The sequence below is a fragment of the Staurois parvus genome, unplaced genomic scaffold, assembly GCF_062004578.1.
Source record: "Staurois parvus isolate SC_StPar_1 unplaced genomic scaffold, SC_StPar_1.0 ptg000394l, whole genome shotgun sequence".
Taxonomy (NCBI): Eukaryota; Metazoa; Chordata; class Amphibia; order Anura; family Ranidae; genus Staurois; species Staurois parvus.
The window spans coordinates 6,354,951-6,370,879 of record NW_028318190.1 but is presented as its reverse complement, the minus strand read 5'-3'; the positions used below and the strand labels follow the sequence as shown (position 1 = coordinate 6,370,879).

General features: G+C 37.5%; 1 protein-coding gene across 1 annotated transcript in view; it reads right to left on the bottom strand.

Annotated features, from left to right (window-relative positions):
- Window positions 1–1,382: 1,382 nt before the first annotated feature.
- Window positions 1,383–15,929, bottom strand: part of LOC149455440 (forkhead box protein O6-like) — a 125,532-nt gene continuing 110,985 nt past the window's right edge. Inside the window, exon 2 of the mRNA XM_089686291.1 lies at window positions 1,383–11,504. Coding sequence (XP_089542417.1) covers window positions 10,137–11,504 — 1,368 coding nt within the window. The 3' untranslated portion in view covers window positions 1,383–10,136. The remainder of the gene's footprint in view (window positions 11,505–15,929) is intronic.

Here is a 15,929-nt window from a genome sequence, read left to right as displayed (position 1 = left end):
TATTCACAACAGCCTTGTACCATGTGACAAGCTATGAACAATCACAGCTCACTCAGTAGTTCTCAATGGCTGCAAGAATGCAGCCAGAGAGAAGGAGAAATGATTGCTTTTACATCCTATATGGGTGTAAAAGCAATCACTGTAAAAAAAAAAAAAAAAATCTTCATCACCCCCCACAAGTAGTACAGTGTCACCATGACACTGTACTCCTAGAGTGACAGTATGTAAAAAAAAAAACCCATAAATAATAATATAAAAAAATTAAATGAAAATGTAAAAAAAGGGTTTAAAAATTATAATTTTTGGTTATAAACTAATTTGGCTTATTTTTAAATATAACGGAATAAATTTTGGCCAAGATTTATGATGAAATATTATTTATTTGCAAAATTTTATAAGAAAAACACTTTTTTTCAAAATTTTGTGGTCATTTTCATTTACATAGCAAAAAAAAAAAAAATCCCAGTGGTGAAGAAATACCACCAAAATAAAGCTTTATCTGTCTCAAAAAAATGTCAAAAATTCATATGGGTACAGTGTTGCATAACCGCACAATTGTCATTCAAAGTGTAATAGCGCTGAAAGCTGAAAATTGCCCTGGTCAGGAAGGGGGTAAAAAAAAAATAAATAAATAAAAAAAAACACACCTCCCCATCGAGGCCTGGTTCACACCAATGCATTTTTTAAGGCTTTTTGCAGAAACGCACTACAGTCCATTTAACATGGCTTCCTATGGACACGTTCACATCTATGCTTTTTGGAGCTGCTTCGTTTTTTGAAAGAGTCAGGGATTTTTTTAAATGCAAAACATTGCGTTTTTTGGTTCAATGGAGATGCTGCAGAAGTAGTGCGTTTGGCGCGTTTTCACTAGTTTGCCACGTTTTTTATGCATTTTGTATTTTTCATCTGCCCAGCAACAAGTTGTTGGCCAAAATTTTTTTGTAAAAATGCAATACAAAAAAAAAAAGTCAAAAACAGGTGTGCAATTTGCAAACCGCATTGAGTGAACCAGGCCTGAAATGCACTGAAAATGCATCATAAACACACACAAGTTGCATTTTTGATCTGTCCAGCTACAAGTTGGCCAAAAAAAAAAGAAAAAAGAAACACGCAAAATGCATGTGCAAAAACCACAAAACACACAGCGTAACGCAAAAAAACAAAAACTGAATTGGTGTGAAACAGGAATGGCAAATGCAAACAACACTATTTTCGGCAGATACATTTCGGCCACCGATATATCAGTGCTTCCCTATTTTATAGCGGAACTTGATTTTTATTGTTGTAAGGATCTCTTGACACATAGAAGTATGAAGAGCAATAGGCTTTATGACAGTTTTATCAATATGCAACAGGAAATGAAAATAAGCACACATAGGACATACAATACTTAAAACAATTTTATTCTTGAAAATATTCTGTACAGTCAGTATACACAGGTTTATGTTACATCTGAAGATTCACACACTACACAACAATACCCAAAAAACATTACAATTGCTTTACACTGCAGTGAGGAGGACAAGGGGGGATCCAGATGGGCAAAGTGAAGCAATGTATAGTGATACTGAGCATCATTACACTGTACCACAAACTGATATTGGGATACTCATAACCATTATACAAAGCAGCTATTGTTCATGATCTACATATTCAGAATAGTCGTCACACAGGGAGCTATGTCCCGTAAAGAAAACATTATTGTAACTGTGAGATACTACATGGCATTTCCAGGTGCAGTAAGGCACTTTCGGAGTTAGCCTTGTAGGTTCCCCCCTTACCTGTTAGTCACAATCCTCAAAAACCACCTCCATAGTGGAAGGCATTACCAAAAAGCAACTTTTCAAGTTTATCCCTTTATCTGTTTAATTCCTGTGCCTAAACTATGCTGAATGGTACATAAATGTACCCTTTCACAATTGCAAGACCTCCACTATTAGTACAGAGGCCAAAAGAAAAAAAAAATAGTCCTTATAAATCGAGCTTAAAATGTTTTGAGTGTATAGAAAACAAGATACAAATAAAATAAAAATTATTCCGAATATATTTTTCTGTATGTACATGTGTCTGTATATATTAAATTCTGTTTAAGAAATTAAAAAAAAAAACCCAACAATAAACATGTAAACAATCATATATATGCAGTAAATCAGAAACCATCAAAATATGAGGATTCCAGGGCTAGAATAAAATTTCTTAAAATTAGTATTTAGGTAGTGTTAAGGATTTTATCATACAGGTTGTTTAGTTTTTGAGTTTATTATTAGTTGAGTTATTTATGTAATATTATAATGCATTCTTGTTAATGGATTAAACAATATTTTTTAATTGGGGTAAACTTGGTTCCTTGGCTTTTAGAGCATTTACCTTGTCCTTCTGTTCCTGACATTGTAGTCTGAATAAATAATGACAGGGAAAGGGCTGTGGCAATGCAACCTTTCAAGAGCATACTATACACATAGAAACCATAAAAATGTGATGGAACAATATACATAGAGAAAGCAGGTTGGCTATAACGCCATCACACAATAAATCACACAACATAGATCATTATACTCTTCCATTTCAAGTACAGTAACTCTGCTTTGATTCCAAAGCTACATATAGAAAATGGCTTACTGAACTACACGCATTTCCGCTTGATCAGCATCAATATGTACAGTTTGTGACTAATTGGTTGGAAGTTTGATGGTAAATGTAATTCCCTAGGTAAGAGTCTCTTTTGACTGGACATTTGATCTTTCTTGATGGAGTTTTGTAAGCCCAGTTTCCCTAGTCCATTTCAACAAGTCTGCAGCCAAATCAGATTTAAATGGTTCTTTAGCTGGTGTTGTATGAAAGTTTTAGTCTTTTATTTTTCCTTACAATGAGTTTAAGCATCTTCTACATTTCTGAGTATATCACAGAAATTATAGGTCAACATTAATATTAAGAGTTGCCCATTCCCTAAAATTAGTAAATTTCCCTATGAATCCATTGTGCTTTAGTCTTCATGGCAGACCACCCTGTATACAAGAGAAATAAAGTGGACCATAGACATGTTGCCCAAGTCGGCTGGATTCTCATGCCTATGTGCAGTACAAATATACCAGCAGACCATTCTTGAAGAGAAAGTGGGGAATTACCAGACAGGTTACTTTCTGCAGCAATTATCTGGTGTTGGAAGGTGTGTTCCTTCTTCCATACCACCAGTTTTTTTTATTGTGAATGCCTAAAGTGTATCTAACCCCTAATTTTAAAAAGTATTACACATTTATTTACCATGGACTTTATTCATTTTATGTATTATTTTTAACTTCTACACATTTTAGTTTTCAGCCCATTGAGCCTGTCAGTTGTATCTATGTCAACTTTCTGTGTTTGGGTGGCTTCTAAGCAAGAGCAGTGTAGTCGCTGCTTTTGGAATCTCTACTTGCAGCTTGTGCACTAACGAGGAGTGAAAATGAGCTGCGCTGCGCATGGCACTGTGTATTTAAAAGATAAAAAAGCAAGCTCTGATTAAATTTTTATTTTAAAAAGGCATATGGCTGTATCTATCTAGTAAATAATCCCCCATAGATCACTTTATTGATGAAGGCCTATACTTTGAGCACAAATAACAGGATATTTGTACTCCTCGTAAAGTCCTTTTCTCTGAGTCCGCTGAGGAGTACAGCTTGGTAATAAGCAACCTAGATTTAAATGGCCGTCTACAAGAAAAATAAACATAAGGCACATAGAAAACTGAAGGCCAGTCTCTTCCAGGCTATAACCCTATAACCCTAACTAGCATAGGACTCTGCAAAAGACATTTAACTGTGAATAGAAAAATCCCATTTTCTCAATAGACCATTGACAGCTTGTTAGTAGGAAACCTTGGGATGCTCAAAAGCATTCCAATCCAAAAGGCTTGTACACCAAAAACTAACACAGGCAAATGATCCCAAAAAAGAAAAAAAAAGGTCAAAATCAAAGAGGGAAACCAACGGCATTAAATAGCCACTTGTAGAACCTTTCAACCAAAACTAGCATCTGCTGAGCATATATTATGTTGGCCCTATAGAACCTAGAAAAAATATGTAAAGAAGACCAGGTTGCAGCCTTAAAGATCTGAGACACAGGGTTCTGATGATGAAGAAGCACTTACTGCTCTAGTGGAGTGGCCTTTTATAAGGATAAGGAGACACTTTATTTTGCCTGCATAAACACCTGTCAAATCCATTTAGAAATAGTTTGGAAGCTGAGGAACCTATGCATTCATCAACAGTGCCAACTATACTTGCCTCCCTTACCTCATTCATAGAAGCTGTACTATAGCTTCCATGAATAAAAGGTGATCTATGAATGGAGGACAGGCAATTGAATGAAAGCTCTGTATCCCCTATTCATAGATCATTTTTCACTTATAGTAGCTTTAGTATAGCTTCTATGAATGGACGAAGGGGGCGGAAAGTCATAGGTGGTATTCTTGATAAGGCAGGTCTCTCAAATCTATTACCTCCCATGGCACCAAAAGGTTATGGAAATAATGGAAATATGGGGCATTGGAGAACGGAAGATTTGAACTAAATCTACATCCAGTAGCACTGAACTGTAACTAATGTCACAGAAGATTATGGAAATAATGGAAATATGGGGCATTGGAGAACGGAAGATTTGAAATAAATCTACATCCAGTAGCACTGGACTGTAACTAATGTCCCAGAATTTTATGGAAATATGGGGCATCAAAGAATGGAAGATTTCAACTAAATCTACATCCAGTAGCACTGCACTGTAACTAATGTCCCATGTGTTGATTTTTTTTAAACTTTTTTTTTAGCAAACTTTGGTTTCAAGTGAAACTGAGCAGGTAGGAGGGATTATAGCCTCAAGGTGTTTGGCCTTCAGTTTTCTATGTGCCTAGTGGCTATTTTTACTGTAGACGGCAGTATAACCATAAGATGCTCATTAATGTACAATATATATGTAAAGCGCTGAGTAATTTGATGGCTCTATACCTCAAAGGAGAATAAGGAGGTCTGGTCAAGAACCGTTCCTGACTCTTGACTGTGCTGAACATTGATGTAGCTATCGATTTCAGATCACAGTCATATCTTAACTACTTTAAACTGACAAAATCAGAGATCTGTAGGAGTACTACGGAAACATGCACTGCATCACCGCAGTCTTATAAAATAACCCCCAACTTACTAAGGTGGTGACAGGTAATGAGTTTTTAGGGCTTACAATATTATTTAGGTTTCTAAACAGAGGCAAAATACATATTTTCATTTTTTAGCTTTAATAAGGTGGATTTTGGAGTGTTGTTTATTTTATGTTATTGGAGAAAGGGGATAATTTAATCTTAAGGCCAGCTTATAGGTTGGCTGTATTCACTTTGTGCGTGAAAAACAAATAACCAGTAACATCAATACACTAACTTTTACATGAGATCTATCTGAATTTTATGCAAACCTTTTCCATAGAAATAAATTTATAAAATATACAATTGCACTACTATGAGCTAATGTTTCAGCACCATACCATTTTGATACTTTCTTGTTTTTGGTGCAATTCAAAGTAACCCAGAGTTAGAGTTGGGTTAAGCTGGTAAATGAGACTGTGCGGTGTCCTTTTGTTTGAATTCCCAATTTCATACATGATCTGAACGCACATTACAAAACAGATAACACCATTTTAAAAGTCACTACATTAAACAATGTTTTAAAAAATTGAGCCTTTCCCAAAACTTTTCTGCATTAATAAGTACTAGGGCTTGTGTTAATTGGCTTAGGGATTGAGTTGACAGTATCAGTCTGAGACACTTCTGAGAGAATTTAAAATTCATGGACAGGTCCGAATGACCTGGTGTTGACCTCCCGACCTGCTTCAAATGAGTTCTGCATTCCCATAGACTTGTATGGCAATGCAAAAACCCATCTAGTGTGAACAATTCAGACTGATTGCAGTTTAATATGTAGTAAATACCACATAAAATCGTAACCCTTTAGTTAGCACCATTGTACAAAACACTGCATTTTTATCTATAAAAATGCCCTTTTTTTTGTTATGGCAAATAAGGGCGATCTCCCTTGACGGCTTGTGCTCTTTGGAAGAACAAGTGCTTTAAATATCTTGAAATCCTTTTGCCTTTTTTGTAGAATATAAGAATAGGAATATATAGGAAATTTATACAAAATGAGTACTTTAAGATTACTAAACATTGCTAAGTTGTAAAGTCAACTTCCGTTCAATGGCAATTGGGTTAAATTTAGTTAAGAGCAGCGATTATGACCTAAGCAGTTTTGACAACATATTTAAATCTAAAGAATAATTGTTGCTCAAGACTATACATAAATACATTTAAAATGAGAAAAAATATAAAATTTGGAACAATGGGGTCAATAAGACAAGGCAGTGCAGCAAATAGATTTCATCATCTTTTTGTTTAAAAGATATCTAAACCCAACAACAACACAGTTTACTAGTCATTCGATATGGAAGCTGCAGTTTTAATTTTTTAAGCCAAGAATATTTTTAAGCAAATAAAGAAAATACCTGTTGATCTTATCTTGTCTTTGTCACTTCCTGTGAGTGGAACTAACAGAACAAACAATGTTATCTTCCTTCTTCAAACTACTAATACCCCACCTCCACTGTAATAGAGGTGAATGGCAGATATGATTGAATTATAGTCTGGACAACAACCAAGGATCCCTCCAGTGACACAGTTGAGGAATGAGTGTAGCCAACAGAGGACAAGACGTGTGTTATTTGCAGCATTACCAGTTGAAAATAAAGGAAAAAAGAATCCAGAGAAATAAAAATGAATGCAGCCACCAAAGTTAAGAACTGGTAAGCTGCAAACTTGCTTTTGTTTGCTTTTGGGTTTAGATTAGCTTTCAGGAAGTTAGAACCAAAAAAAAGTTGACTGGTTGCTATGGGCTACTACACTTGTCTCTAATGACCTCATTGTCACTTATAAGTACCAATTTTCAATTTTATATCATTCATAGTATATACTTTAGCCGTATTAACCATTTTAGTAAAATCTTAAGTATAGTTTTGTCTGATGGTAATTATACTGCATCCAAAGTCTGACATTTTATAGTTTATTACAATTTTTTTGCAAAAAAAGTTTAACACATACGGGAGCTTCCATGGATTTTATGTATGTAAATTCTCCAAGTTTAAGATTTTGATATGGTGACAAGTAATTCCTATTCCTGGCAATTCTAACTTTAATCAGTGTTTAGTAATAGCAATCTTTGACCATTCTCTAGGACTTGATTTGAGAAAACTCCAGGAACCATTTGAATGTCTCAGTATACCAGGCTCTACCTACATTTGAAACATTACTTTTGGTAGGACAGACCAAGGCTAGAAGGTTTGAAACTAGAATATAAATAGAGATGTTGTCCACAGCCAATCTCATTTTCACTCTCAAACCAGTAGTGGAAAAATAAAAACAGGGAATCTGCATCTTTTATGAATTAGACCCTCTGAATTCCACCACTACCTCTTTTGTAGGTCTTTGAGCTTCATTGTAACATTATTTTAAAGGTGAGTTGCTACAGAAGAGATGTTTAGTAGTGCAATTGATCTCCCGTGATCGCACAATGTTTCAATTCAATCAAATAGCAGAAACTATTAGTAATTAGCAAGCTTAACCTTATTGTGGATACAGTGACTAAATCTCCAATTTTGACAGATGAGAAGACCCCCTCTTGTCCAGCAGCCTTACTATTCAACCCACTAGTTTTTCTCCATCTGAAGGTTTTACCATTTCTTTAGCAAATATCTGACTGAACGGCCTTCATGGTTTCTCACTCATCTGAAAAGGCGGGTGGAGAATATTGGTCCTCTTTGCTCCCCCTGAAAACTGATATTTCATTATCTGGGGTCGTTGGTCACTTTCATTTATCTCCAGGGGACTCTGGTGGGAAAATTCTCTGTCCTTGAGATCTGTTCATCTACCATGACTGTTGTGACATTCTGCTTGTTGAATAGTTTATTATACAGTATATTATGTAGATGTAGCATCCCAAAATGGACAAAACAGCACTCAAAACTTAATGGAGGTCAACAACAGAATAAAGGATATATGGCCGAGAAATCCCACCTTTAATGTCACCAAGAGAAATTGGAGCAGTTGCAGCAGTTGACTCAGTCTACCAAACTCCATTCATAACCATAATATTACTTTTGGGTGGACTAAAACTTTAAATAAAATCTTGCATATTATTAGTCACAGTGTTCAGAGATGACTTTCTTAATAAGTGAGCAACATGCTCCTTTAAAAGAATTGATTGCTGGGATGACTTAAAAGAGCTCATACAGTATGTGAACAGTTTTACCTGTTCCGTTGGTCTTGTGATTCCAACAACACTTGAGACAGTACAGCCAGTTAAGTGACCTCACTCAACTGCATTTATGCAAAACAGCTTAGTCACTGGCCTTTCCCCAGTCTACTGACAGAATAATGAAGAATCAGCACACTGAAGAGGTCTTCAATCTGTATTCTCCTCCTGCAAACAAGCTCCTGCACTGAGCAATGCAGTAGACCAATGATACCCCTCTCTTTCCAGCATTGCAAGAAATTAAAGGAGGCTAACCTAAAAAGAGATTCAAGTACCTAAACATGCCAAATTTAAATATACTGTGTGTACATATACATATATATATATATATATATATATATATTCTAGGTTTTAATAAATACATAAACTGGATTAAATTATTGTTTTTATATCTGGCTGGGGTCAACTTTAAAAGTAAGCAATGCTGTACTCTGAAAGAAAGACCCCTAAATAAAAACTGTGTAGACACACAGTTAACAGTATTAATATTTTCAGATAACAACTGACAGTTGGCATCTGTATATTTGAATCTTAGGTGGGAGCACAGGGGGAGATTTACTAAAGCTGGTTCAATCAGAATCTGGTGCACCTGTACATGGTAGCCAATCAGCTTCTAACCTCAGCTTGATCAATTAAACTTTAGCAATAAAACCTGATTGGTTTCCATGCAGACGTGCACAAGATTCTGAGTGAAACCACTTTAGTAAATAAACCCCACAGTTCTTATGAAACAAAATTTTCCAAATGAAACCCTTTAACAGAAAATGGTATTACCAATCATCTCTGACATTGTTAACAGTTAATATGGCAGTCACATGACCACACAATCTTTGGTTCTTTAGATTTCTCTACTTCCAGGAACAACCTTCTCATAAGTGCATTTGTCTTTAATGTTTTGTCACATTACTAAAATGTTGAGTCTAAGGCACCCTTAAGATCCAGTTTAGAACGGTTAGTTCATAAAATGGTCTGGATCCATGTTATCTTATTAAAAAAGTGATTCTTTCTTTTGTGAATAGTGTGGATGGCAAGGAGATATCTTACTGAAGTGTTCCCAAATTCTGGTCCTCATTGACAACAAAGCAGGTCATGTTTTTCAGACTTACTGTGCCTCTAGCAGGTGTACTAATTAATAACTATTTAAAAGAACTATACTGCCGAAGACGCTTGAAAAACATGACCTGTCAGTTTGGGTATTATTGGCCAATATAATTTGTAGCTAAATGCACAAGATTACTTTGAAATTTAGAAATCATATTATCTTTCATTGTAAAAAAAATGTGGGCTGTTCTTTTAATTTTGTGGTAAAATAACATAATGCTACTGTGTTAAATAAGGTGAGGGCATTAAAAAGGTGACTACATTTGAACTTTGCCGCTCAGGTTTTATTTCTGAAACAAGAGGAGACACCCTAATGATCACACTCAGACTAAACTTGGGAACATGGATAGCTTTCACCTTTATGAAAAGAAGAAAAAAATAATAATAAACGTATCACATAAGTTATCAAACCCCTTAGAAGGACAATGGTCTTAAAGGCAATTTCTTATAGCTCTTTCCACATTTTAGGGAAGGTTAATTTTTTGCTCTGCTATTAAAACTAAATGGGATTTCAACTAACAGCCATAATATAGAATATTGAAGCCACAACCTTATCCAACAAGAGACATTTCTAGAAACCTAGGTCTTTCATATTTTGCGGAAAAGTTCCAACCAAACCAACATTGTATATCAAATAAATATCTAGTTAAGCTAAACATCTGTTTGATTGCCTTCGGGAAACAGCTTACATTACGACCTGACCTTGGTTACAATTTAACCTTGTACCCAGCTTTGATTTGGCTGTGCTGCAGCAGCCATGGTAAACCCACCTTGTGGTGGTAGCGCAGAGTCAAAATTAAAATCCATCTCATCATTGTCCATGAAGTCGTTGAGGATAATGGATTCAACATCACACTCTAAAGTACCACTAAACATGTCCAGGTCTAAATCTGGTGGAAATCTGTCTTGGTTGCAAACTTGGGGATGATGGTGGTGGTGATGGTGATGGTGATACACACCTTGGTATGGCCCTTCCAGCAAGTTTCCATGCCCACTTTGACTACTGAAATAGGAATGATGTGGAACGGAGGACAAACTGCATGATTCTGAATTTACCAGTCCACTTAAGCTAGCTAAGGCACTGTTATTAACAGAGCAATGATGGTTTAGAGTGGATGGGTGGTACAAATTGTGGCTCTTTATTAAAGTGGTAGAGTAGGGTATCGACCCTGAGTCACAGTTGTTGAGCATGCCTGTGTTCTGCCTGTGATTGCGTTGTGGCCCCATCGTAGAAGCTAAACCTGGATCAGTCTGCGAAATGGCTTCTTTATGTCCATAGGACATTGATGTTAGAAGATCCTGGAGGGAAGAATTCCTGTAAGTACTTCCAGGTGAGAAAGTAGCTTGTTTGTTCTCTTGGATTGTCTGCATTGGTAATCTTCTCATCATGCCCATTGTTGGTTGACTGTAAATGGTGCCGCAAAATGCATTTGACGTGTTGCTTAATGGTGGGCACTTGGAGGTGAAGGAGAACCCAGGGCTCCGTTGGCGCAAGGAAGTAGCAGAGTTTACACTGTAACCATCCTGCAACTCATCTAATAAATGATCTGAAAGCCCCTCACTCAGACCAATAGAACCATTCATTTCTGCAAGCCTTGGCATTTCAACTGAACAATGAGCACTGGGCGACAGAGCACTAGATGGGCTTGGATACATAAGAGGTGATGAGGGTGCCACGTCATCATCCTCCAGTTCATCAGGTTCATCATTACCCAAGATAGGTGAAAGTCTTCCACTCATGTTTCCTGCCACAGGATTAGCTCGATTATGGAACTCTGCCCATACCTCAAAATCATCACTTGTATGAGAAGCTGGACTTTCAGACCATTTTGCCTGTTGGGAAACAGGACTGCCTTCTGTCTGCTCTGGTGCAGTTTGTACTTGCTGTTTCTTCTTTCCAGCTTTGCCTTTTATTCTTAGAAACTTTCCACTTGCACTGTCCATTGATGCTGCTCTCCTACGTGGAGTTTTTCCAGTCTTTCCACCTTCGGGATTTAGCATCCACCAAGAACTTTTTCCAGTTCCCTCATTCTGAACACGAATGAAACGTGTGTGGAGAGAAAGGTTATGTCTGATGGAATTCTAAAAAGAAAGATAAAACAGAAAAAAATAGGTGTGATCAGAATCAGCAAAATTTTAAGATTTACCATACCCGTAGTGCAAATGTATATGGTATGCAAAAAACCATCTAAAGATTTTTACTTCTAAAATGCTTAGCATAGATAACACATTTCAAATGATTTTCACACAGGTAAATGCACAGTGTGAGTATATACCAAAATCATGCAGTTATATGTGTTGGGGAATACCCTATAAACGCCTATAAATGCATGTATGTCAATGTGAATAAGGTCTAATTTTTTAATGTGTACAGATGAAACTGAAAAAATTAGAATATCGTGCAAAAGTTCATTTATTTCAGTAATGCAACTTAAAAGGTGAAACTAATATATGAGATAGACTTATTACCTGCAAAGCAAGATAGTTCAAGCCGTGATTTGTCATAATTGAGATGATTATGGCTTACAGCTCATGAAAACACCAAATCCACAATCTCAGAAAATTAGAATATTACATGCAATCAATAAAACAAGGATTGTACATAGAACAATATCAGACCTCTGAAAAGTATAAGCATGCATATGTACTCAGTACTTGGTTTGGGCCCCTTTTGCAGCAATTACTGCCTCAATGTGGCATGGCATGGAAGCTATCAGCCTGTGGCACTGTTGAGGTGTTATGGAAGACCAGGATGCTTCAATAGCGGCCTTCAGCTCTTCTGCATTGTTCGGTCTCAGGTCTCTCATCTTCCTCTTGGCAATGCCCCATAGATTCTCTATGGGGTTCAGGTCAGGCGAGTTTGCTGGCCAATCAAGCACAGTAATCCCACGGTCATTGAACCAGGTTTTGGTGCTTTTGGCAGTGTGGGCAGGTGCAAAGTCCTGCTGGAAAATGAAGTCAGCATCCCCATAAAGCTCGTCTGCGGAAGGAAACATGAAGTGCTCCAAAATCTCCTGGTAGATGGCTGGTTTGACCCTGGACTTAATGAAGCACAGTGGACCAACACCAGCAGATGACATGGCTCCCCAAATCAACACAGACTGTGGAAACTTCACACTGGACTTCAAGCATCTTGCAGTGTGTGCCTCTCCATTCTTCCTCCATACTCTGGGTCCTTGATTTCCAAATGAGATGCAAAAGTTGCTCTCATCAGAAAAGAGGACTTTGGACCACTGAGCAACAGCGCAGGTCTGTTTTTCTTTAGCCCAGGTAGGACGCTTCTGACGTTGTTTGATGTTCAGGAGCGGCTTGACAAGAGGAATACGACGTTTGAAGCCCATGTCCAGGATCCATCTGTGTGTGGTGGCTCTTGATGCACTGACTCCAGCTTCAGTCCAATCCTTGTGAAAGTCCCCAACACTTTTGAATGGCCTTTTCCTTACAATCCTCTCGATGCTGCGGTCATCCCTGCCGCTTGTGCACCTTTTTCTTCCACACTTTTCCCTTCCACATAACTTTCTATTAATGTGCTTTGATACAGCACTTTGGGAACATCCAACTTCTTTTGCAATTACCTTTTGAGGCTTTCCCTCCTTATGGAGGGTATCAATGATGGTTTTCTGCACAATTGTCAGGTCATCAGTCCTTCCCATGATTGTGATTCCTGCTGAACCACACTGAGAGACCATTTAAAGGCTCAGGAACCCTTTGCAGGTGTTATGGCTTAATTAATTGATTAGAGTGGGACACTTTGAGCCTAGAATATTGCACCTTTTCACAATATTCTAATTTTCTGAGATTGTGGATTTGGGGTTTTCATGAGCTGTAAGCCATAATCATCACAATTATGACAAATCATGGCTTGAACTATCTTGCTTTGCATGTAATGAGTCTATCTCATATATTAGTTTCACCTTTTTTAGTTTCATTATTGAAATAAATGAACTTTTGCACAATATTCAAATTTTTTGAGTTTCACCTGTATATCTAGGTAAACTAAAAAAAAACAAATTCAGTACTTGTATTCAATAGATGCCCCAAGTTGTGTGTCTTTTGCACAGCAAGTACAGAAAAATACCTGTTGATCCTGACAACAATGTTTTGTGCTCCTAACTTCCTTTGCACTCTGCCTATGCTGCACTGAAATCACAAACAGTGTCACTTTCAGACAAAAAGTGTGTTATAGGCAGGATCACCAGGTGAAAATAAAGAACAAAAGCCCAAAATAAGAATACAGCCACATCCCAATTATCCATAATCCTTACTTCATTAAATCACACATCACATAATTACATCCATTATCCATAATACATACCAACCAAACACTAAAGGCAGGCAAGCACAGGATTAATTTTGTTTGGAATCCAAGAACAACAATTAGCACATAGGAATAAGAACTCTATTGAATAAGGACATCATTGAAGGAGGGAATCCTGATTCAGTTCAAATCTTTCTCTGCATGCCTACCACCAAGTAATTTTTCAACTAAAGAAGTATAATTCTTTAAAGCACCACACCGAGGAGAAATGCTCATCAGTGTGGTGCTGCTACTCATTTCACTGTCCAGTCGCAGGGGACATGTAAGTGAAAGTGAAACTTAATCAGAGATAGATCAGGTCTCCTTCCCTGCCAGGCAGGACTATGCTGCAGCCATTAGCAAAGGGGTCTCACTTTTTCTTGGATAGTAAAGAATGCAGGTAAAAGAAGTGAGAAAGTAGCCACCACCGGACAGTAGCATTGTCAACCTGTGGAGAGGGTAGCATTAGATGGATTTAGATAAACTTTACATAGGTGACTAGCAAATCAATGGCAAACTCCAGCTAACATTTGTAAAGTGGAACTAAACCCTCCTATCCTGACAGCCAAGGAAAATGCCATTTTAGCCTCCGTTTGATCTGGAGATGCCATGGTGCTGCACATCAGTTATGACACCATGGCTTGATGGTTTGTTTGAGAGCCTCAGGCAACTAACTTCCACTTCTGCTGGACAGCCTGGTCTGTTAAAGGAAGTTGAAAAACAGGCGACTTAGCGGTCGGATCACCAGGTGAAAAAACTACTCAGGGGGACACAGAAAAATGATGACTGCTGTGTGAATGCTACCGTAGTGACAGCCTGCACTATATATATATAATTTTTGGTTTTGCCCATAGCTCTACTTTAATTGCATTAGATAAAGTCTGAACATTCATATAATGTTTAATATAATAATAATGACTTCTTTACATTTCACTTTACTTACTTTGCTTCTGCACAACCTCACATTCAGAGGATAGCAGGTAAGTGATTTGACAGGCCAGCAGCTGTCAGACTTTGGGAGACCTCTGTCACTCTGATTTGTAACAGTTATCAAATTACTATCTATTTAAGCTTTCTTTTAACTTATAGTGCCAGCCAGAAGTCTAACATAAATCAGATCCAGTCTAAGGTTAGTTAGACACGAGTGCAGTTTGATAATCTACAACTCCCTAAAGTGATTCACTGACTACAAGCAATGCTGCAGATCAGGAGTAGACCAGAAGCAGAAGAGGGGTTTGATCCTCCAATGGGTGTTTACTGCTGACTGTGAATGGCAAGGCTGTGCTAGAAGCAACATTTTCTGGCTGCTTATTCTGCAGTGCAATCACCATATTCATAAAAAAAGAATCCAATTTGGGGTCAGAGATGCCCATAAAAACACAAAATTCAGCTTTCAGCAAAGCCATGGCTATCAGTTATACTAAGGGAGGGAGATAGAGCTGCAACTCTTGGATCATAGTCCTTATGTCACTTCCTTTTGTATTAGCTTTTCAGTAGGTTGACAGTTGTACAGTGAATAACCCCACTGAATGTATTAAATGGACAAGGGAGAAAAAGGAAAGAGGGGAAAAAGGAGTAAAATAATGGAACTTTTGGCTTGGCTTTGATCCAGGCAATATCCGATTGCCTCTTGGGGGATCAGGAAGGAGTTTTTTTCCCGGCAGGAGCAAATTGGATCATGCTTTGTTGGGTTTTTTTTGCCTTCCTCTGGATCAACTGTGGGTATAGGATCATAACTTTTTTAAATGGTTGAACTGGATGGACTTGTCTTTTTTCAGCCAGACTAACTATGTAACTACACACTACATATAATTCAGAGAAAGAAAGCTTGCTGCTCAGAATTCAGATTGTTGAAGGAGCAGAAGCCACGGTGTGATCAACAGATGATCATTGGCATGCTTGCTTTTCTTTTGTTTAAACACAGGATGTTATAGGGGCACATGCTATTACCACAATTTGCATGCCAAACCTATTACTAGTATTGCGGTTAGCACTTCTTGCCTTTCATTACTAGACTCCTACTACATGCCTACAGTTTGTATAGTCTCCCTGAGTCTGCGTGGGTTTCCTCTGTGCACTCCTTTTTCCTCCCACACTCCAGACATGCTGTTAGGTTAATTGGCTCCTGTCAAAATTGACCCTAATATGCACATACACTAGGAGTCTTCTAATGTAAGCTACTAGAGGGCATGGTTTTATGTGAATATGTA